The following is a 24502-nucleotide window of genomic DNA, read 5'->3' as shown; positions in this document are numbered from 1 at the left end:
ATGTGCCTTCTGTCTGGCTCCTACTAGCTCCTTGTACCTCCCTTGCTTGCCTCACTTTGCCTTACAGTCATGAAATTGCACATCTTTAAGAGTATATGGAGGGTGGGGTGGTGCTGTGGCACAGCGGGTTAACACCCTGGCTTGAAGTGCCGGCATCCAATACCTGGCCTGAAGTGCCGGCATCCCTTATGGGTGCCGGTTTGAGAGCCGGCTGCTCCACTTCCAATCTAGCTCTCTGCTGTGGCCTGGGAAAGCAGTGGAAAATGGCCCAAGTCCTTGAGCCCCTGAACCCACGTGGGAGACCCGGAAGAAGCTCCTGGCTCCTGGCTTTGGATCGGTGCAGCTCTAGCCATTGTGGCCAATTGAGGAGTGAACCATCAGATGGAAGACCTGTCTCTCTCTCTCTCTCTCTCTTTCTCTCTGCCTCTCCTCTTTTTGTGTAACTCTGGCTTTTGTGTAACTCTGACTTTTAAATAAATAAATCTTTTTTAAAAAAAAAGCTATGGAAAATATTTTAAAAAAAGAGTCACAATGTTGTACTGATCTTTGTATCCCTCTTCCCATAGTGCCTGGCAAGGGGCTACAGCTACATAGTAAGATCTGAATCAATGCTTGAGTGTACAGATGAATGGATAAGAATCAGGTAAGAAGATGTGTGAGTGTGTGAGTGTGTGTGTGTGTGTGTGTGTGAGAGAGAGAGAGAGAGAGAGAGAGAGAGAGGTGGAGGGAGGGAGGGAGGGAGGAGGTGGTTACTGCTGAAACAAAAAGATGGGGGCTGGCATTGTGTTGCAGTGGATTAAGCTGCCGCCTGGGATGCTGGCATCCCTTAACATAGCACTGGTTTGAGTCCAGGTTGCCTGGTTCCAATCCAGCTTCCTGCTAATGTGTATGGAAAGGCAGCAGATGATGACCTCCTGCTGGCCATGTGGGAGACCCAGATGGAGTTCCTGGCTCCTGGCTTCAGCCCAGTCCAGGCCATTGTGGCTATTTGGGGAGTGAACCAGCAGATGGAAGATTCTCTCTTCTCTCTCTTTCTCTCTCTCCTTTTCAAATAAATAAAATAAATCTTCAAAAAGAAAGAAAAAGATGGGAGAGTGCTCGCTTCGGCAGCACATATACTAAAATTGGAACGATACAGAGAAGATTAGCATGGCCCCTACGCAAGGATGACACGCAAATTCGTGAAGCATTCCATATTTTAAAAAAAAGAAAGAAAAAGATGGGAGAGGCGGTACGGCAGGGAAAAAAGCGCCGAGGGCCCGAGTCAGTGTGGGCAATGGCGGTCTCTGACAGCCGCCGTGCGGCCTGGGAGCAGGCTGACACCTGAAGCTTCCATGGCGTGACCTTGCTCAGCGCTCACAGCAGTCTACAGGGTGGGCACAGGGTGGGCCTTGTTTTACTGGGGATTGCCTCCAGAGCCCAGGCTCTGAACTGTCCCCTCTGACTGGTCCCTAGTACCAGCCTCCCCTGCTGTGTGAGTTTCCCCACAGCCTCTCTACTTCTCTTTGGATGTGTTTTTCACCCTTCAGTTATTTAACGAATTATTTGAGAAGTATTTGTCTAATATCTGTCTTCACTGATAGAATGTGAGTCACAAGAAAGGCAGGGGCCGTACAGGTTTTGTGTCTTCAGTTATATCCCTTGCTCTTAGAACTATGCCTGACACATAGTAGGCACTTGGCAAATAAATGCTTCCTGACTGACCCTCATGTGGACCCTGGAGGATGGCGACACCCAGGGTTCTTCCAGCTCCTGCTCAGCTCCACCCGACTCGCTTCTGCCTTCCCGACCCCCGGGCAGCACCATTCCCCTCCTCAGCCTTTACCGAAAGCTGGACGAGTGAGCATTAAATGCCATGGCCAGCTTGAGTCCCAGACGACCCCTGGACTCAGCGAATGCTGATCAAGTGACTGTCTCTCTGTGGCTTAGGATGGAAAGAGGCCAGGAAAGATCGAAGCGTCTACCCCGATGGATTACACCAGGGCTTCTAGAAGAGATTTTGTGGCAGGAGATCGAATGTCTCTGTGACTGGCGCTCGCGGCATGATGGATGAGCAGTGGAAAGCCCTTCTGTGAACCGTGCCAGACCTTTTGCAACAGTATCTCTCCCAGCCACCCAGAGCTATGTTTCTCTGAAGACACGCGATGTCCAGCTCTGGATTTATACGTGGGTGGCAGCCTGCCGGCTCCTCAGTGCTTGTGAAGGAGGTCTGTGTGCAGGTGCCCAGCAGGGCGGGAAGCCGACGAGAACCGAGGCAGGTCCAGACCCTCTTCCGAGAGGCTGCAGGGCACTGACAGCCCTTTGAGCTTTTCCTGACTTCCACGGATGCTGCTGTCTTCCAGGACAGCCTGCTGCTTCTCCCTTTCGGTACACACTGGAAAGAGTTCCTCCCCTCCCCACCCCTCCCTCTCTCCCAGGGACCAGAGGGGACTAGAGCGCTGGTGCTCTGCGTCCACGTTCTTGCAGAAGGGAGTGGGTAGGTGGGCTAGTGGGTAGGACTAGTAACAACCCCGCCTGCTGAGTTATCTTTCCCAGAGCTGTTACTGCCTGGGAGTCCCTGAGCACATCACGGAACTCACTAGAAAGGGGTCAGAGGACCACAGTGGCCACAGGGACATCCAGCCAGTGATGGAGAAGTAAACGTGTTTCTGAGTGGGGCATGCCTTGGGCTGGCCACCTTCCAAACGCCCGGAGCCTCGTCCCTGCTTTTCTGGCTCTCGGAGGCTGTGATCTGCTTCTGCCAGCCTCTGCATTTTTGTATCTTTTTCTCATTGCGTGGCCCCCTTGTCTTTAAAAGGCTAAACTGCTCCGTACTAAATTTGGTCACGCAGCGCTCCAAGATTGCCTGGAATGTCCTCAAGTTTCAAACAGCTCTGACAGCGAGGCTGGCCCGCCCCCAGCATGGGGATTGGCTCTTCTTTTCAGGGCTGGACAGCTGTCACGTCTGATTGGCTGCTGGGTACACCAGCCAGGGTCCACTAGCCCTGGGCTACCGGGAGGCTGTGTGTCCAGTGAACGCTTCAGCACCTGCAGGGTGGCAGGGCCAAGGAGCAGCAGCCGTCCTCGACCAGCTGGGGGTTTGCTCCAGGCCCACTTGGCTCATCCCAAGCAGCTCACTCCTCTCCTTGCCCTGCCCCCCAGGACCCCAGAGTCCCAGGCAAGAGGTGCAGCCCACGTTGCCAAGATGTCGAAGGTAGCCAAGTATCGCCGGCAGGTGAGCGAAGACCCTGACATCGACAGCCTGCTGTCCACGCTGTCCCCCGAGGAAATGGAGGAGCTGGAGAAGGAGCTGGACGTGGTGGACCCTGACGGGAGCATTCCCGTCGGGCTGCGGCAGAGAGACCAGACGGACAAGCAGTCCACGGGCGTATACAACCGGGAGGCCATGCTCAACTTCTGTGAAAAGGAGACCAAGAAGCTCATTCAGAGGGAGATGTCCGTGGACGTGAGTGAGCACAGCCCTGGAGGGAAGGGGGAGGGGGGCGGGGGGAGGGCTGGAGACCCTGACTCCAAGACTACCATGCTTTTCCCATCAGCAGAACAGCTCTTGCTGGTAAAGGAGCGAATGCCCCCAGATGGGCAGTGTGAACCGCTTCCCTCCAGGGGCTGTTGTATAAGCAGTTGGCCGTGTTGGGGGCTCACAGGATCACATAGGGTCACTCGTAGAGTGGGAGTGGGGAGGTGTCCTGGAAGCACTTGTTTCCAGGTTGACTCCATCCTTGTCCCTCCATGCCTTCTGATTCCCTTCGCATCCAGGCTGTCCTGTTGTGAAGAGGGGCGAAGGGCAAGGACAATGCTTGTGGCCCCCTGCCAGCCTCCCAAGAAGGCAAAGCAAAACCCTTCCCTTGTGAGAGCAAGACTCCCTGCTAGGCCCCTCTGGCCCTGCGGGCATCTCACGGCACATTGGCTGTTGCGATAGCCAGGTGGGCTTCCCAGAGCCGGGCCGACGGGGCCCGGGGTCTGTGCGCCAAGGCCCATGTCTTCACCTGACAGCCTGTTTTACACCAGGGAAGGCGGGGGCTTTTGTGGCTGCTGTCCTTGTTGGCATTTTTAGAGGAGCTTCCTGAGGGGACAGCCCCACTTCAGTGGCAGGGGGGTGCTGGAAGCATCTGCCCGGTCCAGCAGCTGCACGGAGGACTTGTGACTCTCACCCCGGCTTTCATGCGTACGCTGTCTTCAGATGGGTGAGACCAGCCTCCATCTGGGCCTGACTTTGCAGGCTGCCTTTGTCCATGGGAAAGAGTGGGTTGTGGCTAACACGAGGGCTTTTCCACGGGCCCTCTTCCTCACTCACCCCCTTCTCGTACTTCATCCGTCACTTGTGAATTCTTGTAAGACAAAGTTCAGTCTCGAATCTTGTCTTCAGTTTTACTGCTGTGGAAACTGAGGCAGAGCGCTCTGGTTGGTGTGTGCATCCCCCGGAGCATCCGAGAGCGGGAGCACTGGCCGCTGGAACTCATGTGGGACCTGGCTGGGTGCCCAGGGGTGGACACAGCCCTGACTTGGAGAGTAGGGGTGGGAAGGGATGGGGAGGATAGAAGGGCCGAGGCAGGGAGTGGAGGAGCCAGAACTCTGGCTCTGTCCCCACTGCCCCTGGGCCCATGTTTAAGGCTTGGCCAAAAGTGGAGCGGGTGAGGGAAGCCAGGAGGCTCAGGAATTTATTGTCCTGTGGGCAAGGTGGTTGCCGCGGATGCAGCTGTAATAACGATGAATAAATACTAAGACATTTAAGGGAAAAAATGATGGGACTTACCGTGAGGGCTGGTACTTCAGGACAGCCACCAGGAAAATACAGACAGAAAGGAAAAACGCACCTGCTTTCGGGCCCAGATCCTGCACTTGGGGAGTGTGGCCCTCACTTCCCCTGGGGTCTAGGGGCCTCTAGTGCTCAGATACCCTCACCCCCTCCCCAAGGTGGAAGGCCAACAAAACACTCGCTCACAGAGCAAGACATCTGGGCCCCAGAGAGCGTGGGGGACCCCTGACTGCTGGAAGCTACAGCTCGTGAGCCTTGTCCTCAGCCTGGGAATGCAGGGGCTTCTCCCCTGCCTCTTCACCCCTGCCAGGCACTCACTTGGTTCTGTAGACAGTAAAGGAGTGGGCAGTGTGTGTGCACACGTGCACATCCTATGTACAAGGTGCTGTTGTGTACAAGGTGTGTACAAGGAGTGGGTGGCATGTGTATGTGTGTGTATGTGTGTGTGCACATGCGTGTGTATCCTGTGTACAAGGCGCTGCTTTCAAGGACTGGATGGTGTGTGTGTGTGTGTGTGCATGTATACATCCTATGTACAGGGCCAGTCCGAGGGCGGAGTGTGGGTGCGTTCTGTGACTCTGGGTGATTGGGAATGAGCCCTAAAAAGTGGCATCTTTAGCACCACTAACAAAATAGTGGGTGTGTGGTAATGCACTTGGATTTAAGCATCAGCGAACCCTGCTCTGGTGCTGTGTCTCTTGCTGACACTCAGGTTACCTAGCCTGGCATAGCCGTGGCCCTACTGCAGGACTGGTGTGTAAACAAAAGGGATCAGGAGGCGAAGCCCTTCGCAGAGAGCCTGGTGGATCATAAGCCATAAACGGCAGCTGTGATCGGACAAGTTTGTTTGGGAACCCGTGAATTGGGGAAGGAGCCAGAAGTGTCCTGCGCCTGCCCAGCCCCTCCCCTGCTCAGCGCCCTGTTCAAGCCCCGCCTGTCGGTTCACTCAATGGCAGTCAACAAGCCAGTTCCCACCTCACTCTGCAGCCTTGGTGCTGTGGGACTGGCAGTGGCCTGCACCCTGGAGGCCTTCACTGCAGGGTGGGAACTGGAAGGCGGGTGGACAGAGTGACTGTGGGTCAGTTCCCCGGACTCCAGGAGGGACGGCGGGAACTGGAAGGCGGGTGGACAGAGTGACTGTGGGTCAGTTCCCCGGACTCCAGGAGGGACGGCGTTCCGAGAGCCCTCTCCATGCCAAGCGCATTTCTCTCCTGTTCTATTGTGGAAGTCTTCAGTTCTTGGGAAATGGACATGTTTGTCCCCATTACACAGATGTGGAAGTGTGCCTCAGTGAGGTCACACAGTGGGAAAGTGGCCTTGCCGACACTGGGATCTGTACTTCCTCCCCTCTGCCACACCAGAGTACAGGCAGGCCAGGAGTGCCAGTCCTTGTCCTGAAGACCTGGTCCGGTGAGAGGCTCATGGACGCACCAGGGAAGTGTCTTGGAGCCATGTGTCATCGCGGCAGCAGTGGCTGAGTAGGACATGACTGTTAAAACCAGGTGTGGAGGCCACCAGGTGTTAAAACACGGGTCCGACACCTGTGTCCCAAATCAGAGCTTGGCCCCGCCTCCTGCTAATGCAGAGCTCGGGAAGCAGCAGGGTGATGGGTCCCTGCCGCCCACGTGGGGCGTGGGTGAGCTCCTCTCTCTCCACCTCTCAAATAAATAATCTTTTTTAAAAAAACACAACCAAGTATGGATTAGGGGAAGCAAATGCCGGCTCAATACTGGATTATACTAAGGAATTTCTGTTAATTCCTCTCAGGAGTGATAGTGGCATTGTGGGCAGACTTTAGAAAGGTTCTTTAGTTTTTAGACACAAATATTGGAATGTGTATGGCGAGAATTGATTGGATTGGTCAGTTTGCTTTGAAATGAACGGGGCCGTGTGAGCTGAGACCAGGCACCGTGGAAGCAGGGTGACAGGTCCGTTGGGGCTGATCGTACTGTTGTCTCTGCTGTTTTCTTTTCTTTTCTTTCTTTCTTTTTTTTTTTTTTTTTTTTTTTTTTTTTTTTTTTTTTTTGACAGGCAGAGTGGATAGTGAGAGAGAGACAGAGAGAAAGGTCTTCCTTTTTGCCATTGGTTCACCCTCCAATGGCCACTGCGGCCGGCGCATCTTGCTGATCCGAAGCCAGGAACCAGGCGCTTCTCCTGGTCTCCCATGCGGGTGCAGGGCCCAAGGACTTGGGCCATCCTCCACTGCCTTCCCGGGCCATAGCAGAGAGCTGGCCTGGAAGAGGGGCAACCGGGACAGAATCCGGTACCCCGACCAGGACTAGAACCCGGTGTGCCGGTGCCACAAGGCAGAGGACTAGTCTGTTAAGCCACGGCGCTGGCCAATCTCTGCTGTTTTCTGTATACGTCTGTGTACTTGAGGGGGTCTTCAGAAAGTGTGTGGGAAATGTGTATCTTGGGAAATACTACGCCTGGATTTCAAAAATTGTCTGCGTCAAGTAAATTCATCCTTCAATTCCATTTTCCATAAGCATTTTGAAGTACCTTCCTTTATTTGAAAGTCACCCTAATAAAAAATGTTCTAATAGGTAGACAGAGGGGCAGGTTGGCCTGGAGTTTAACGCTAATTGGGGGCCCACATCGTTATCTGCGTGCCTGGGTTCAAATCCCAGCTCTGGCTCCTGACTCCAGTGTCCTGCTAAAGCAGCCCCTGGAGGGGCAGCAGTGATGGCTCCAGCAGGTGGGTCCCTGCCACCCGCGTGGGAGACCTGGATGGAGGTTCTGGCTCCCAGCTTTGGTCTTGGCCCAATCCTGCCATGGCAGGCATTTGGAGAGTGAACCAACGAATGGGAGCTCCATCTCTCTCTCTCTTTCTCCTTCTCTGAAAATAAATAAATAAATAAATAAAAATTAAAATGGATATAAACCATGAGTAGGAGGCAGTCCCAGTTTGAGGCCAGCTCTGGCTTTCCCTGGGAAGGGTGAGGCTGTTGTGCCAGGGGTCTGGCCCGTCGCAGGGACCTGGGCTGCTTCTCCCTCTGTGGGACAGACTCCTCCAGGGGCTGTCGGGGCCGTTTGCTGCCTCATTCATGAATATTTCATCCTCCCCCCTCTTCCAGGTCAACTCCTCTTTCTCCTTCCTGTCTCAGGTACCATTTCCTCCAGGTAGTCCTCCTTGACCTGCAGGCAAGGTGAGGACCCTGAGTGAGCATTCCCACCGATACCTTTCTGTTGCCTCCCTCTCCCCCTCCCCAGGAAACCCCTTTTCTGTGTCTGCTTTCTTGGCTGTCTCCCTCAGCAGCGTGTGTGGTTCTGGAGGGTAAATGTTCCCGCAGGGCCCAGCTCATGGCAGGCCCTCAGCCTCTGTTAAATGAATGTTAGCAGGGGGCTGGGGCTTGGCAGAACCGACCCCAGCTTCTCTCCCTCTCTGCCTAGCATGAAGCCCACCCAGGTCCCCTGGGCACGCTCCCTCAGCCCAGGTGACAGACAGAGCCCCTGGGCAAGTGCGTGGCTGCAGCTCCCTAAAGCTTGCCCCTGGCTCAGGTTGCAGGAACCAGATCCTAACAGGTCAACTCCTGTGTTCTTTCCTTCCCCAGTGGGAAAGAAAGCCTCCAGCTGGCCTCCCCTTTCCTTCTCCCTGGTGTTACAGGGGCTGGGGATTAGCACCTGCACCCCGCCAGGGGCCAAGCAGCTGAGCCAGGGGGTGGAGGAAGCGCTTTTAGGTTCTCCCTAGGGACTTGGGAAACAAACCCTGCACCCCTGTAGCTGGAGGCTGCCAGCCTGAGCCTCCTGACCTTCCCCTCCTGTTGTCTGCACAACCTCGGCAGCCCCCTCCCCCAAGGGTCCTGGCTCCCCACTGGCTGCACACAGGGGTGGGAACACCAGTGCTGGAGGGTTGAGGCCTGCGATGGCACCACCCCTCAGAGTGCCCTTTGCAGAGGGCTGGGCCCGATCAGGAGTGCACTGGGCAGCACGGCGCATCGCTTAAGGGGATTAACCCCGAGTAGTACACACCCAAAATAGCCCTGGAGGCCAGGGTGGAGAGGGCAGAAGAGGTGATGGGGGCCTGTTGACCCAGGGGTGGGGGTGGGGGGCAAAAGCTGGCACCCAGAGGGGTGAGACAGGCCTAAGTCCCTCCCTGGAGTTCGAAAACCACCTCCCTCCAGGCTTTGGAAAAGCAGCTGACTGTTTCTTACACCGGGTGGCAGGGCCCACCGGGTATCTGTTTTACACAGCAGCACTAGGAGTTCTGTTCGGTGCCTTTTCAGTGTTGAAGAATTCTGGGAGAGGAGGCATCAGTGCCTTCTCCCCCGCCCTACCCCAGCCCCTCACCTCGAGCGTGGCCCTGGCCACTTGCTCTCTCCTCACAGCAACAGAGCTCGGCTACGCGGGGAATGCAAGAGGGCGCAGGACAGAGGGACAGGACCAAGGACCACAGTGAGAGGGGGATGGGAGGCTCAGGAGGTACGTGTGAGTCCCACTGACTGAGGAGCAGTTGCTGCTTTCTGGGGCTTTGTGGTCCCTGGACTGGGGCAGGCAGGAGAGGACAGAGCTCTTGTCTAACTCGGCTGCCTTCCTTCAGTGCCGTCTGGGCTCCAAGAGACCCTGGGGGACAAGACCCATCAGACGGCAGCAGCTGCTCCAGGGCAAGCTACATGCACGCACAAGCGTGCAACACACAATCTACATGCATGCGTGCACACACACCTCACAGGAGCAGCAGCAGCACCAAGCCTGGGGGCAGGGGAGGAGAGGTTGATATTTGTGTCCTGACCCTTGGTACTCGGGCCCTTCTTGTTTCTTAGACCCTGTGGCCATTGCCAGCAGGAAGAGTGGTCTGCAGTGAGAGTAGCAGCTCCCCCAGGGCACAGCGTGAGGTAGAGAGCCCAGGGATGTTTGGAATCAGATAGGTCAGGGTTTGAATTCTGCTTCTGCCCTTTACTGCTCTGGGCAACCTGAGTGGTTACTTAAGGAAGGAGGAGCATTAGCTTTATTGGGTGCTTCCCGGAGCCAAAGGCATCCTCAGTGCAATCTCATTACCCCAGCTTCTTGGGACTCGGTGACTCTACCTGTCCAGTGGGGTTGATACCATCGGCCTGGCAGGGTTCCGGTGAGACTGAGACAGGACAGGTGTGAGGGCACCGGCACATCAGGAGGAGAACCCTGCACTCTGGAGTCTTCACGGGTGCGCCCACTGTCAGTGGGTGTGAAGGAAGGGATGAGAGGAAGGGAGAAACAAAAGCAAGGAGCTGATTCTGAGGAAGAAGGCAAGGCCTATTTAATCACTTACCGCCTGGCCCCGCCGCCTGGCTTCTTTGAGCCTCTGCCTAATTTATTGAGCCCCAGGATTAAGGGCCCTTCCTGAGTTGGTTGTTGGCTTGGAAAAATGGTAGCATAGGGCGCTCAGGGCAGCTTCTGAGACAGGCGCGTTCTTGTCTACAGTCCTCCTGAGTTAAGCTCCGAGGGGCCAAGGCTGCTTGGGGAGAATCTGGCTCCGGCCATCTCAGCGTCCATCTACACGCTGCTCAGTACAAGGCTCAGAGGTAGGAGAGCTGCACGAATGATCTACCCGCAGCACTGAGCAGAGTGCTGGCCTGGAGGCCTGGCGTGTTGATGTGCTGATGGGGACAGTGAAAGGCCTTGCACGCCTGCTTCCTTTCCCTCCCGCCAACCCCACACAGCCCCGTTCTCTTCATCTCTTTAAACAGAAGATCCATAGGTTTTGTGTTTACAAGGAGGGAGGAGAGCTCCGTTCAATCACTAATTCCCCAAGTGTAATATGAGTTCCTATTCATCTTATGAATGCTGGGATAACATAATGGGTAAGAGAGTCAGGGTCCTTGCCCTCGTGGAGATTGTATGCTAATGGGTGTGATGTACATGTTAACGAACATACCTGTAACACATGACACATACATGTTAGAAAGGAGAACAGTACTGTTTAAAAGGAGTCTGAGACCCACCACGTTGATGAGCAGGGCCTGGAATGGTCCAGGGAGCCAGCCATGCGGGGCTGGAGGAAGAGCTTTCCAGACGGGGGAATGGCAGACACAGAGGTGCTGTGGAGGAAGCGGCATAGGGAGGCAGAGGCAGAGGCCAGCACACAGGGAGCAGAGGGAGCTGGGAGGGCTGGCAGAGAACAGCTGAGCCAGGCTCAGCTCCCGAGGGCCCTTCAGGAGCGCAGGGGGAAGTCGGTGTAGAGTTTGAGCAGGGGAGAGATGTGAGCTGATCTGGCTGATGGTTTTTAAAGGCTTGTTCTGCCAGCTTGCAGACCAATAGACTATGGGCGACCAAGAATGAGGAGAAGGTAGACCAGAGTGTTGCAGTAAACCACGTAAAAGCTCAAGGGTGAGGGGCTGGCACGGTGGTGTAGTGGGTAAAGCCACCACCTGCAATGCCGGCATCCCATATGGGTACTGGTTCAAGTCCCAGCCACTCCACTTCTGATCCAGCTTCCTGCTATTGCACCTGGGAAAGCAGCAGAGGATGGCCTAAGTGCCTGGGCTCCTGCACCCATGTGGGAGACCTGGTTGAAGCTTCTGGCTCCTGGCTTCAGCCTGGCCCAGCCCAAGCTGTTGTGGCCATTTGGGGAGTGAAGCAGCAGGTAGAAGATCTCTCTGTCTCTCTCTGCCTCTCCCTTTCTCTGTGTGATTCTGCCTTTCAAAGAAATAAATAATTCTTTAAAAAAATGCCCAAGGGTGCAGGAAATCCTCCAAAGAAAGCACAGACAGGAATGGCTGATGTCCTAGAGGAGACAGCGTGGCCAGGTAGACCTGTCCTGCCTGGGCCTGTGGCTGAATTTGATGTTCTTTACTGATATGGGAAACTGCAGAGAAGTGGTTGTAGAAGTTCACGATCAGAGCAAGTTTGTGTGCTTACTCTGTCCTCAAGAGGAAATGCTGGGTTGGCAGGGGTTTTGTAAGTCTGGGCAGAGCTGGGGCTGGAGATGAAATGGGGGACGGTCAGCAATGCATGCACCGTATTTCGAGTCTTGAGCCTGGGGGAGACCATTTAGGGAGAGATCGAGTGGAGAGGAGCAGAAGGCAGGGGCTGAGCCCTTCATTGCAACACTTGGAGGCACCGCAAGAGGAGGAGGAGCCAGTGAAGGGAGTGGGGAGAAACTGAGTCCTTTCACAAGGTCAAGGGGAAAGGGCTCCAAGGAAGAGCGAGTCTTCCACTGCATCCGTTCTTGCTGGGGCAGGCGATCAACCACAGAACCAGTGGAAGCAAGCGACCGTGACAAGAGGGATCTCACCGTAACCAAGACTGACTCGAGAGGGGATAGTGGGTAAGGTCAGGAGAGAGTGTAGACAAATCTGTTTTGGCAAGTAAAAAAAGTAGGGTGGTATCGAGAGGTCAGTGTGCAATCCAGAGGATTCTGTCGTGTATGTGTGTTTAAGATTTATTTATTTATTTAAAGGCAGAGTTACAGACATGCAGGGAGAGAGAGAGAGAGAGATCTTCCATTTGGTTCACTCCCCAAATGGCTGCAATGGTCAGACCAAAGCCTGGAGCCAGGAGCTTCATCTGGGTCTCCCACATCTTCTGCTGCTTTCCCAGGCGCATTAGCAGGGAGCTGGATCAGAAGTGGAGCAGCTGGGACACACACCAGCACCTGCATGGGATGCCGGCGTTGCAGGCAGTGGCTGTACCTGCTGCGCCACAGCGCCCACGCTGAGGATTCTGTTCTAAGACAGGGACTGTTACTGCATGTTCACGTGCAGATGGGACAGTTCAGCAGACAGGGAAACCCAGGGACATCGGGAAAGGAGTGAAGAAAGGATGCAACGCCCTGGGGTCAGGAGGCAGCCGCAGCAGGAAAGGCCGTCAGGCTCATCAGTGTGGTGAGGGCAGGACGCGGCTGACTCGTGCAGGCTGGATGGAAAGGGAGGAACTTGGGAGGCTGCGGCAGTAAGCCTCAGGTCATAGCAAAGATGCTCGGTGTCTCCGGGTGAGAGGAGAGAAAACACGAAAACACTCGGGGTATGAAATCTGGCATGCGAACAGTCAACAGACAACAGCCAGCTGCCGCGACTGCCTGGAAATCCAGTCGATTTCCACCCCTCGTGCATTGCTCTTCTGTCCCCAAGGCCACCCACGCCGAAGGAGAGGCAGGGAGCACACAGACCCATCCCCAGAACCCAGCCAAGCCAGGGGCACCAGGTGCTGATGCCCACCTTGACTGTTCACAAGCCATGTGGCCTCACACAGAGGCTAGACAAGCATCTAATGCGTAGAAACCTTACTCTCTTTTTTACTTTTCAGTGGCTGTCTGAATTGCATTTGTATTTGGAAAATTTTGCTTTGTAAATAAATTTTAAAGTATATGTTTTCTTTTCAAAACAAATTATTTATTTATTTGAAAGAGTGACAGAGAGAGAAAGAGAGAGAGAGAGAGAGTACGTGCTCCCATCTGCTGGTTCACTCCCCAAATAGCCACAATGGCCACGACTGGGCCAAGCCAAAGCCAGAAGCCCAGGGCTCCATCCTGGTCTCCCATGAGGGTGTCAGCGGCCCTGGATGGTTTTTTTGCTGCTTTCCTAGGCTCATTGACTGGGAGCTGGATCAGAAACAGAGCAGCTGACTCAAACCAGTGCTCTGATAGAAGATGCCAGTGTCACAAGTGGCAGCTAACCCACTGTGCCACAACCCCGAGCCCTCCAATACATGTTTCAATGAAATATAAAACACATCCAGATATGTGCATAAGACACAAGTGGCGAGGTTTCATGAGTTATCCCAAAGGGAACTGGAAGTAGAACATTTGTCAGTCCTACAATACTTACCCCCTACCACGCTTCCTCCTCAAAGCTAACCTCCACGCTGATTCCAATGTATGGGTTAATCCTGCCTTGTCTTAAATTTTGTAGACTCAAATAGTATGTGTTCTTCTGTATCTGGCTTGTGAGATTCAATCATGTTGTTGGCATTTTTAAACTCTCACCACTATGGTATCCATTGTATGAATAGACCACCATTTATTTATCCAACTCGTTGTTAGTGGGTGTTTGGGTTGTTTCCAGTCTGGAGCTGTTTCAAACAATGTTGCTAGGGACATTTTTGCCCATTTTTTGTACTTAATGACTTCATTCTGTTGAGTATGTGTCTTGGAGTGGAACTGTTGAGTCATAGAGAATACACAGCGAGATTTAGTTCATTTTTTCTTCTGTATATAGGGATGATTCCTTCTGATTTGAAGAATCCCTATGAGGATCAGATAGGAAAGTTTGAAGAAAGCCTGGTGCAAACAGGCATCATCCTTATTTTGAACCAAGCCCCCTTTTGGAGAGCACCTAGAGTGCCATCGATCCTTTGACACCCCCTGCCTGCTGTCCCCTGCCTGGCTCTAAGGTTTAGACGCTTCACTAAAGCCCAGGGCAGAGTCCTGTAACCCACTACTACTCATTGCAGCTCGAAAAGATGAAGGCCTCAGGGCGCAGCCCGCCCCGGCTCGTCCTTAGCCCCACTTCCTCCTCATGGCGACCCGCTGTTCCCCCTCTCAGTGCAGATCCTGCCAGGTTTGACTTGGTGTCTTGTTTTGATCACTCTCAACGCCATCCCCACTCTCATGCTCGAAGCCCCTCAGTCCCTCCTCACCCGCAGCCTGCATGAGACGAGCCACTTGGCATTTTTATTCTACACCTAAGCTGTGGGGAAAACAGCACAGCCATGTCATCTGTGGGTCCCTCTGTGGGTGAAAACCCTTGAACCCCAGTGAGGCCCTCAGGGCCGCGTACTGATCGCTGCCTGGGACCTTATTCCAAAGTTCACCTTTCTCTGCAAACCCTCTTGTCCCCCATCTCTCTTTTCACCCTCCACCGATGCCCTGGCCTCAGATTTCACTGAGAAACTCGAAGCCATCAGGTGAGAATGCCCTTGAATTCCTCTCTGTCCCCGGAGAATTTCTCTCCATGCATGTGCACACCTTCCTTCCGTTCTCTCCTGCAACAAGCAATCCCTGGCTCCCTCCGCCTGTCCCAGGCTTGCACACTCCTGTGTCCCGCCCTCCGTTGTCTGCCCCCGGAAGCACTCCGCCTTCCTGTCTCAGCATCCTTCCCTACTGGCCCCTTCCCTCCAGTTCTCACCTTCTCTCCTTTCCTCTGGAGCCAAGCTGCAGGAAACAGGATCCACGCTCACTGTCGCCTTGGGCAGCACTGACCTCTGCCTGGGTGAGGGATCCAAAGACCTCCCTGTGGCCTTCTCCAGGGCCGCATTTTAGTCTTCATCCTACTTCTTTTTTGGTGGCATTTAACCCCTTCCTCACTCTCACAGCACTCACATCTCCCTTGGGGCCAAGACACCACGTTCACCTGGTTTTCCTTTTCTCTCTCCCATTGTTCCTTCCTGGTCTCCTCTGAGAGCAACTCTTCCCTCTAACGCCCACATTTGATTGTCCCTGGGGCTGCCCTCCCTGTGCAGTCTCCTTGGCTACCTTTACCCAACCCCACTACCACCCGTAGGCTCTATCTTTATCTCTGGCCTAGATCTCTATTTTGAGTTCTAGATCATTCAGTTGCCTCTTGGACACCTCAACTGTCTCAAATTCAACTAGTCTAAAAATAAATTAATCATTATCACCCCGCTCCACCCCAAAGCTGCTTGTCCTCCTGCGGGCCACACGTTAAGTGGAAGAACTGTCCACCCCGACGCCACCCTGCTCTAACCCCTCTCCCAATGTTTTAAGACTTTCCTGTTTGTTCTGCTCCTGTGATCTCTCTTGGCCCTTCCCTCCTCTCCACTCCACTTCTATCGTTCCTACCCATATCACTTATCAACCAGAAGAATATCATGACCTCCCCAGGGATCTCTGCCTCTCTCCTCACCATTGCAATCCACCCCGCACACAGCTGCCAGAGTCTTATTATAAAGTGAAATCATGATCTTGACACTCCTGCACAAACTCTTCCATTGCTCAACATAGCTTCCATGATCAAATTTACACTCCTTAGCATGGCTTAGAAGGCCCTTGGCGATCCAACACCTCCAGCTACTGGTACTCTGCTCATTTGTACCCTTTGCTACAGTCATACTTGACGCTTGGTTCAACAAAGTGGCAAGCTGTACTGTGCTTCCTCTGTGCCTTTGAACATTCCACTCCCTCTCACTGGGTTGCCATGCCCAGCTAACCCTTCCTCCTCCTCTTTCTTTCTTTCTTTTTTTTTTTAAGATTTATTTTATTTATTTGAAATGTACAGCTACAAAAACAGGGGAGAGACAGAGAGAGAAATCTTCCATCTACTGGTTCTCTCCTCAGATAGCCACAACAACCAGGGCTGGGACAGGCCGGAGCCAGGAGCCAGGAGCTTCTTCCAGGTCTCCCATGTGGATGGCAGATGCCCAAGCACCTGGGCCGTCTTCTGCTGCTTTCCCAGGAAGCAGAGCAGCCGAGACTCAAACTGATGCCCATATGGGACGCTGGCATCGCAGGCAGTGGCTTAACCCGCTAAGCCATAGTGCTGGCCCCATCCTTCCTCCTCTTGCAAGGCTCAGCTCAGCTGTACCTGGCCTAGAAAACTGCTTGCCTCTGCAGGTCGTGTGCATCACTTCTGTTCACAAATCACTATCTGCAGCTTCTGGCATTTCACGCACCGTGTGCACACAACACATGGTTCCTGGCATTGGCTGTTTCTATGATTTCCCAAACTTAAAAAAAATTTTTATTTGAAAGGCAAGTTACAGAGTGAGAGGGAGAGACAGAGAGATCTTCTATCTGCTGTTTCACTCCCCAAATGGCCTCCACAGCCAGGGCTTGGCCAGGCTGAAGCCAGGAGCCAGGAGCTTCCTCCAGGTCTCCCACATGGGTGCAGGGGCCCAAGCACTTGGGCCATCCTCTGCTGCTTTCCCAGGCACGTTAGTAGGGAGCTGGATCAGAAGTGGAGCAGCCAGCTCTTAGATGGGACGCTGGAGCTGCAGGCAGCAGCTTTACCCGCTGTGCCACAACACTGGCCCCTCTCAAACTTCTTGAGGGCACAGCCTGGCTCTTTTTCAGCTCCAGGTCCCCAGGGCCTGGCTCAGCGAACGCCAGTTGAATAAGCAAAGGGTGAGCAGTTTGGAATCACCATTCTTATCACATTTGATTGGCTCCACAGTCGTGGTGGGTTCATCGATACTCTTCTGAATCTGATTTTGTGTCCAAATCTTCAGGTCAAGGGCGGCTTGGCAGTGATCTTTCCCCTCCTGGTTTCTGTAAACAACCAACTAAATCAGTCCACAGCTTACACTCTGAGATCTGAATTGTTTAAAGGTCACTGGCCTGTCTCCCCTTCAGTTTGACCTTGTTCCTTTTTCTTTCTTTCTTCCTTTCTTCCTTCCTTCCTTCCTTCCTTCCTTCCTTCCTTCCTTCCTTCCTTCCTTCCTTCCTTCCTTCCTTTCCTTCTTTCTTTCCTTCCTTCCTTCTTTCTTTCTCTCTTTCTCTTTTTCTCTCTTTCTCTCTTTCCTTTCTCCTCTCTTTGCCCGTTCTGCAGGGATCTGAGATTCAAACTAACATTTTCAGCCTGACACTGGGGCCACAGGTACACGCCACAGAGGATATTAATAATTAAGAAATTGCTGTCAATGGAGCCAACCGAGGCCTTCAGCACCTCACATCTAGACCCTCCCCTAATGTGGCCGGAGGAGCTCAGTGGCCTTGCCTCTAGAGCCACAAAAAGCGATGCAGCCAGAGCAGAGCACCTGCTCTCAGCGGATCTCCCTTGAGCCCACCTGTGGAGTGGAGGGAGAGTTCCTCGGGGTACTCACAGAACCCACGCCTGTCGGAGGCCCATTGCCCAGATGTGGCCACGATGACCTAGAAGGTTCTGAGCATAGAAGCGTTCTTCAAAACGTCTGTGGGAAAGTGTAAATACAAGATAAATCTATTTCAGTGCAAACTTTTTTTTTTTTTTTTTTTTTGACAGGCAGAGTGGATAGTGAGAGAGACAGAGAGAAAGGTCTTCCTTTTTGCGGTTGGTTCACCCTCCAATGGCCGCTGCAGCCGGCGCATCTCGCCGATCCGAAGCCAGGAGCCAGGTGCTTCTCCTGGTCTCCCATGCGGGTGCAGGGCCCAAGCATTTGGGCCATCCTCCACTGCCTTCCCGGGCCATAGCAGAGAGCTGGCCTGGAAGAGGGGCAACCGGGATAGAATCCGGCGCCCCAACCGGGACTAGAATCCAGTGTGCCGGCGCCGCAAGGCGGAGGATTAGCCTGTTAAGCCACGGTGCCGGCCAGTGCAAACATTTTTGAAATCCATGCGTCCAAGAGGTCTTCTACAAATCCATGACAAATGCATGTCATGAAAAAAAAAAACTATGCATGGGTTTCAAAAATGGTTTGCATCAAAATAAACCTATCTTTCAATTCCATTTTCGCAGAGATTTTGAAGTACCCTCACACCGGTTCTGCAGGCAGGCACACACAGACTCACCCTCCTGAGGCTGGAGCGAAGGAGGCGCAGAGGCGGGGACCTGGTCCTTGCAGACAAGCGAGCTGCCCTTCTCAGCCAGGCCTCTGAGAGAGAACAAGTTCTACAGAAAACAAACCAAGCGACAGTTTCCTCTCTGTCCTAGTCTGTTTTTTGCTGCCCTAATGGAATTCTACAAGATGCATAATTTAGTATGAACAGAATTTTTAAAGAATGTTTTATTTATTTGAGAAGTAGAGTTACAGACAGAGAGAGGGAGAGACAGAAAGGTTGTTTTTTTTTTTTTAATTAATTTATTTGAGAGGTAGAGTTACAGGTAGTGAGAAGGAGAGACAGAGAGAAAAGTCTTCCATCCATTGGTTCACTCCCCAAATGGCTACAACAGCTGGAGCTGAGCCAATCTGAAGCCAGGAGCCAGGAGCTTCTTCTAGGTCTTCCATGTGGGTGCAGGGGCCCAAGTACTTGGGCCATCTTCCTTTGCTGTCCCTGGCCATTAGCAGAGAGTTGGATCGGAAGAGGAGCAGCCGGGACTAGAACCGGCGCCCATATGGGATGCCGGCGCTGCAGGCGGCAGCTTTACCCACTAGCCCCCTGTGTCCTTGATTTAAAGGCAGGAGGAGGGGGTACTCCAAGCACAGGTGAGCTATTTCTAGATTTACTTTCTTCAAAAAATAATTCATAATTATAGTAAGAAGGCTCATGGACAAACTGTAAAATACAGGGAAAAGAGGATAAATAATCTTATTAGCTGAAGATACTGGCCATTGTCACATTTCTGAGTGCTTACATCTATATGTAGTTTGCCCTTCATCACTGAGATAATTTTATGTGCATGTATATTCTCATGTATTTTGTTTCCTGCTTTTTTTTTTTTTTTTTGCTTATCTTATTACATTTCCCTGTGTCATTAAAATTTCTCCCTAAACACCGTTTTCTGTGGACATCACCCTCGTCCGTCATATGGCTGTGTCGAGAACCATTTGCCTATGTTTGGACACTTACCTGGTTCGCGATGAATACACCTTCCAGGGCCCCAGACAGACCCCCAGAACCTCAGCACAGGCTCTTCCCTCATCCTAGATGCCCACGCCCAGAGGTGGAGGCTGCCAAGCAAGAAGATAAATAGAAGCACTAACGCATCATGCCCGTCGCCGAGCCCTGTGGGCCAAACACAGAAAACACTCCCTGGGCCCTGGAGACAGAGCCTGCCTGGCAGCTCCCCGGGCAGACGCTCACAGCCCCGGGGACTCAAGGCCACACACGCTATTTTTTAGAGGATCAGATTCCTGATGATGAACTCTGTGCCAGGCAGAGCACACCCCCCCTCCCCAGGGAGCTGATGGCTTGTGTGTCCATGGAGAAACACATGCGCCTGTGTGTCTTTGTCTCGAGAGGAAGGAACTGTCATTACGTAAAAAGAGAATCCAGGCTCCAGCCTCGGAAGAGTTCAGCTTCAGGAAAGATGTCAAGAAGAGGAGGTCAATTAGACCCCCTCCTGCATCCAGCTCAGCAGGCAGAGGACTTGTCCCCGCCCCAGAGAACCAGAGAAAGACCATCCCCACCTAGAAGCCCACAGGCAAGCGCTCGGCCGCCGTGTGGCAACGCGGCACGGCACCGTCCCAGCTCACTCTGGCGATGGTGCTAGCACAGCCCAGTGCCTCATGTCGGTGTCACCATTACAGGCCCCACATAGGTCATCCCGGGAGACCCTCCCATCAGCCTTGGAGGAAGACGGAGCAGACAGGCTTCAGTCTACTCGACAGATAGAAAAACAGGCTCACGGGGGCCGCCCAGCAAGCTGGTAGCAGAGGAAGGTCTCAAACTACCTGCATGTTGCAACAAGCTGTGCGTAACCTAACAGACAAACCGTGTCCCCGCAGCCTTCCCTTGGGCCCTCAATCAGCCAGAGATCATGTGTTTGTTCATTCAGCATTTATGAAACCTCCACCGTGTGCCCAGTTCCAGGATAGGTGCCGCCCTGTCCTGGCAGCTGGCTCAGTCGGCAGTTTGGCCACCACTGTGCTGCTCCCTGGAAACCTGTGTGCTAAGCTGGCTTGGCCCCTACGCTGCCCTCTGAGGGACCCCGGGGAGCAACAGTCGGGAAGCAGCTCTGGCCGCTCTGTGGCGACTCCTTTCCCCCAGCAGCAGCCTCCTGCTTCCTCCCCCCCCCCCCCCCGACCCCTGTCCCCTGACCCCTGACCCCTCACCCCTGAGCTTCTCTTCCCGAGCTTCCCATGGACAAGGCTGTGGTCTCTTTCCAAGGACACGAACCAATCACACAAACCCTTTATTACGTAGGGTTTCTCACTGCTCATCACAGACAGAAATAAACAGGGAAATAAAGCTGGCCCCTGTGGCCCGTGACCACTGTCCCCGATCTGTGCTGTCCCCTGGGGTGAGCACTTGAAATGTGGCCCTAACTGGGAGTGCACACTGGACTTCAAAGACTTACCAGGGAAAAAAACTAAGATATCTCATTGATAAGTTGGTTTTTTTTTTTTTTTTTTTAAGATTTATTTCTTTGAAAGGTAGAGAGAGGGGGGAGGAACAGAGAGAGATCTTCTGTCCATTAAATGCCCAAAACAGCTAGGACTGGCTCAGGTCAAAGCCAGGAGTCAGGAACTCCAACCAGGTCTCCCATGTGGGTGGCAGGGACCCAAGCACTTGGGCCAACACCTACTGCCTCCCAGGTATGTTAGCAGGGAGCTTGATAGGAAGCAGAACTGGAGGTCGAATATGAGATACTGGCATTCCAGGTAGCTTAACCCACTGCACCACAATGCTGGACCCCATCAGTGGTTTTAAAAAGCATACTCACAAAGTTGTGTAACCAACGGCAGTACCTAATTCCAGGATATTTTCCTTATCTCCAAACAGATACCCTGGGTCCATCAGCATTCACTCATTTCCTCTCCTGCAACCCTAGGATGTGCTTTCTGTGTCTACAGGCTTGCCTGTTGTGGATATTCCATAGAGACAGAATCATCCTATGTGATCTTTCCGGTCCGGCTTCTTTTATTTACTGTGGTCTCCAGGTTCATCGATACCGGAGCACGTACCAGGGCTGCGTTCTTCCTTCTGGCTGAATACTGTTCCATCCTGGGGCTTCTCCACACTGTGTGTGTCCACTCACCAGCTGATGGACATTTGGGTGGCTTCCGCCTTCCGGTTATTGTGTGTAACATTGCAGTGAACACTTTTGTCTGGATACTTTCTAAGTAACGTTCTTCATTTCTTATTTGGAACACAAATTGTTCGTATTTACAGGGTATCGTGGTGCTTCAACACATTGTACACATTGTGTAATGTTCAGATCTGAGCAAACATTTGTCGTGGGCATACACTTGTGCTCTCAGTCTGTTGGATATACAAGAGCTCTTCAGAAAGTTTGTGGGAAAAGTGGAATTAAAAGATAACTTCATTTTAGTGTAAAAATTTAGAAATATTTGCATATTTTTTTCATAATACTCCTCGTCCATGCCTTCTGAAGCCTCCTCTAATATTGGCACGGAAAGGCTGGGTCATACGGTAGCTTTATGTTTAACCTTTTTTCAGTCGGGAAATGGCTTAGTTTTTAAAAGTTTTGTTTATTTATTTATTTGAGAAAGAAGGAGAGGATCTTCTATGCTGATTCAAGAGAGAGGGTTTGGGATCAGTGCTGTGGCACAGGAGGTTAAGCCTCTGCCTGTGATAACAGCTGTGTCAGAGCGAGAGCTCAAGTCCTGGTTGCTCTGCTTCTGACCCAGCTCCCCGCTAATGCACCTAGGAAAGCAGTGGGAGATGGCCCCAGTGCTTGGACCTCTGCCACTCATGTGAGAGACCAGGATGGCTCCTGGCTTCAACCTGGCCCAGCCCTGGCAGTTGCAGCCATTTTGGGAGTGAACCAGCAGATGGAAGATTTATCTATCTCTCTCTCTTTCAAATGAATAAAATAAATCTTTAAGAAAGAGCTTTCATCTTCTGGTTCACTTTCTTTTTTAAAAAAAAATATATTTATTTATTTATTTGAAAGTCAGAGTTATACAGAGAGAGGAGAAAGAGAGAGAGAGAGAGAGAGGTCTTCCATCCGATGGTTCACTCCCCAATTGGCTGCAACAGCTGCAACTGCACCAATCCGAAGCCAGGAGCCAGGAGCTTCTTCCAGGTCTACCACGTGGGTGCAGGGGCCCAAGGACTTGGGCCATCTTCTACTGCTTTCCCAGGCTGTAGCAGAGAGCTGGATTGGAAGTGGGGCAGCCGGGTCTCAAACCAGCACCCATATGGGATGCTGGCGCTTCAGGCCAGGGCATTAACCCGCTGCGCCACAGCTCCAACCCCATCTGGTTCACTTTCTAAATGCCTGTAATAGTCAAGGCTGGGCCTTCCCAGTTAGGGCCAAAGCCAGGAGCCAGGAATGCAATCCAGGTCTTCTACATGGGTGTCAGGAACTCAGTTACTTGGGTCATCACCACTACCACCCAGAATCTGTATTAGCAGGAAGGTGGAGTCCCGAATCGGAGCTGGGAATCGAACCCAGGGACTCTGATGTGGGAGGTAGAATACGTGCCTGCTCCCGGTTTTGTCTTTCCCAGAAATTACCAGACTGTTTCCCAAGGCGACTGTACCACTCATAGTCTCACCAATGATGTATGAAGGTCTCGCACTCTCGGCATCCTTGTCAGCACTTGGCATCATCCGTCTTTTGTACTAGAGATGCTGAGTGGGTGTGGAGTACACAGCACTGTGGTTTTGCTGGTCTCTAAGGAGATGAATGATGTGATGGTTTCCCTGCTCCTCTTCCTGAAATCCCTTTCCTCTCCCTGATGACTTACTTTTTAGAATCACCTTATTTATTCTTGAGGTTTTCATTGCTACTTATACACCCGCAACTCCTACCTCTACCTCTAGAGCCCATATCTCTTTGCTGAGACTCACATCCTTAGCTTATTTTTAAGGAATTTATTTATTTGAAAGTCAGGCCTACAGAGAGAGAGACAGATATCGTCCATCCTCTGGCTCACTCTCCAGATGGCTGTAACCACCAGGGCTGGGCCAAGCCAAATCCAGGAGCCAGGTGCTTCACTGGGGTCTCCCAGTGGCCAACTTCCACTGCCATTAGCAGGGAGTTGGATTGGAAGTGGAGCAGCAGGACACGAACCAGCCCCATCTGCCACACCACAACGCCAGCCCCATCACATCCTTATCAGTGCCACCTTGTTAGGCCTTCAGACTTTTCATGGCCAGAACAATCCAGTGCTCTGCTCCCCTTCGTGTCCCCTGCCACGCTTATAAGCATCGCTGTGTACCGAGTGAAGCAAACTGGAAGTCTTGGAGGCAGCCTCTGCTCCTTCCTGGACCCTAGTAACTGTGCCCCACAGCTGTCTGAACTGCATCTCCTTCCCTCTGCGCTCACTGCTCGGCCTTCATCCCGGAGCTCCTGATGTCTTGCCTGGAGGTTTACTGTAGCCTCCTACTGCTCTCTTTGCCTCCAGGTTCTCCCAGCCTCAATGCCATCCTCCAAACATCCATCAGAGCCAGCTCTCTAAAGCACACGTCGGACGGCCACTTCTCTGGCTAAAAATCTGCACGCTTCTCTCCCGCCTGAGGGGTTAAGCCCGCACTCCTTAGCATGAGTGGGAAGTCAGCCACGACCTGGCTGCAGGGTGCGGCTCTGGCCTCATCTCCCGCCAGCACTTCCTCTGCCCCATATGAGTTCCAAAGACCTCGGCCGTCCCTGGCTGTGCCGTGCTCCAGCAAGTCACATGCTCTTGCCTGCTGTGTGCCCTCTGCTGAGAAGCTCCTTTTCTGGTTCCTGTGCCCAGTGCACTGCCTCTACGCCTTGCCCCCAGGTCTGTGTTCCCTGGGCCCTGCCTTGCGTGGAGGCCACGTGACGTCCTTCATTGCTGCCCCCGCTGCCCCCTAGATCTTGGCTTCCCTTTCTCCCGCCACAGTGGAACGACCAGCTCTGCCCCCCACTTGGCCTTAGCTTAGTGCTCAGCTCTCCCCTGCCTCTGACCCCTGCAGCTGGCCTCAGAAGGGAAGACCCCAGCCTCGTCTCTCAGCTGGCCAAGGACGTTCCCATCTCCTGGGCCTGGCTCATGAAGAGCTTGAGTCTCCTAGGAACTTGGATGCTAAAAGAGAGCTGCATTTGGGAGTTGTAGTGACCCTGCAGCATGAAAGGGGGAACTTTCCAGAACAACTCACAGGGTCTGGGAAAGGGGAGCGCAGGGTGTATTGTTTGACTGGGGCAGAGCACCCAGGAGGAGTCAGTGGTGGGTGGAGCTGGCCTGGACGCCAACACACTTCCTCTTTCTCCACATCCCAGGCCCCTTGACAGACCTCAGGCAGACCCTGCAGAAGCCTCCCACGATGGCTGAGTGCCAGGGTAGAGACGTAGACTGGAGGGTGGT

The 24502-nt window shown here is 53.0% G+C and overlaps 1 protein-coding gene and 1 non-coding gene across 5 annotated transcripts in view; both read left to right on the top strand.

Moving 5' to 3' along the window:
- The window catches only part of LMOD1 (leiomodin 1), a 51620-nt gene that overhangs the window by 7329 nt on the left and 19789 nt on the right, over positions 1-24502 (top strand). For 2 of the 4 annotated variants that reach the window (XM_062211588.1, XM_062211589.1), the window contains 2 exons: positions 567-643; positions 3142-3445. In XM_062211588.1, coding sequence (XP_062067572.1) covers positions 609-643; positions 3142-3445 — 339 coding nt within the window. In that variant the 5' untranslated portion in view covers positions 567-608. Of the gene's footprint in view, positions 1-564; positions 644-1929; positions 2167-2209; positions 2368-3141; positions 3446-24502 lie in introns of those variants that run through there. The other 2 variants (XM_062211591.1, XM_062211592.1) reach the window with 2 other exon arrangements.
- On the top strand, positions 1095-1201 carry LOC133774023 (U6 spliceosomal RNA). The gene has a single exon (XR_009868004.1). It is a non-coding gene; the product is annotated as a U6 spliceosomal RNA (small nuclear RNA).

The sequence above is a fragment of the Lepus europaeus genome, chromosome 14, assembly GCF_033115175.1.
Source record: "Lepus europaeus isolate LE1 chromosome 14, mLepTim1.pri, whole genome shotgun sequence".
Classification (NCBI taxonomy): Eukaryota; Metazoa; Chordata; class Mammalia; order Lagomorpha; family Leporidae; genus Lepus; species Lepus europaeus.
Note: the sequence above shows the minus strand (reverse complement) of the source record. Positions and strands in the feature narration are given on the sequence as shown.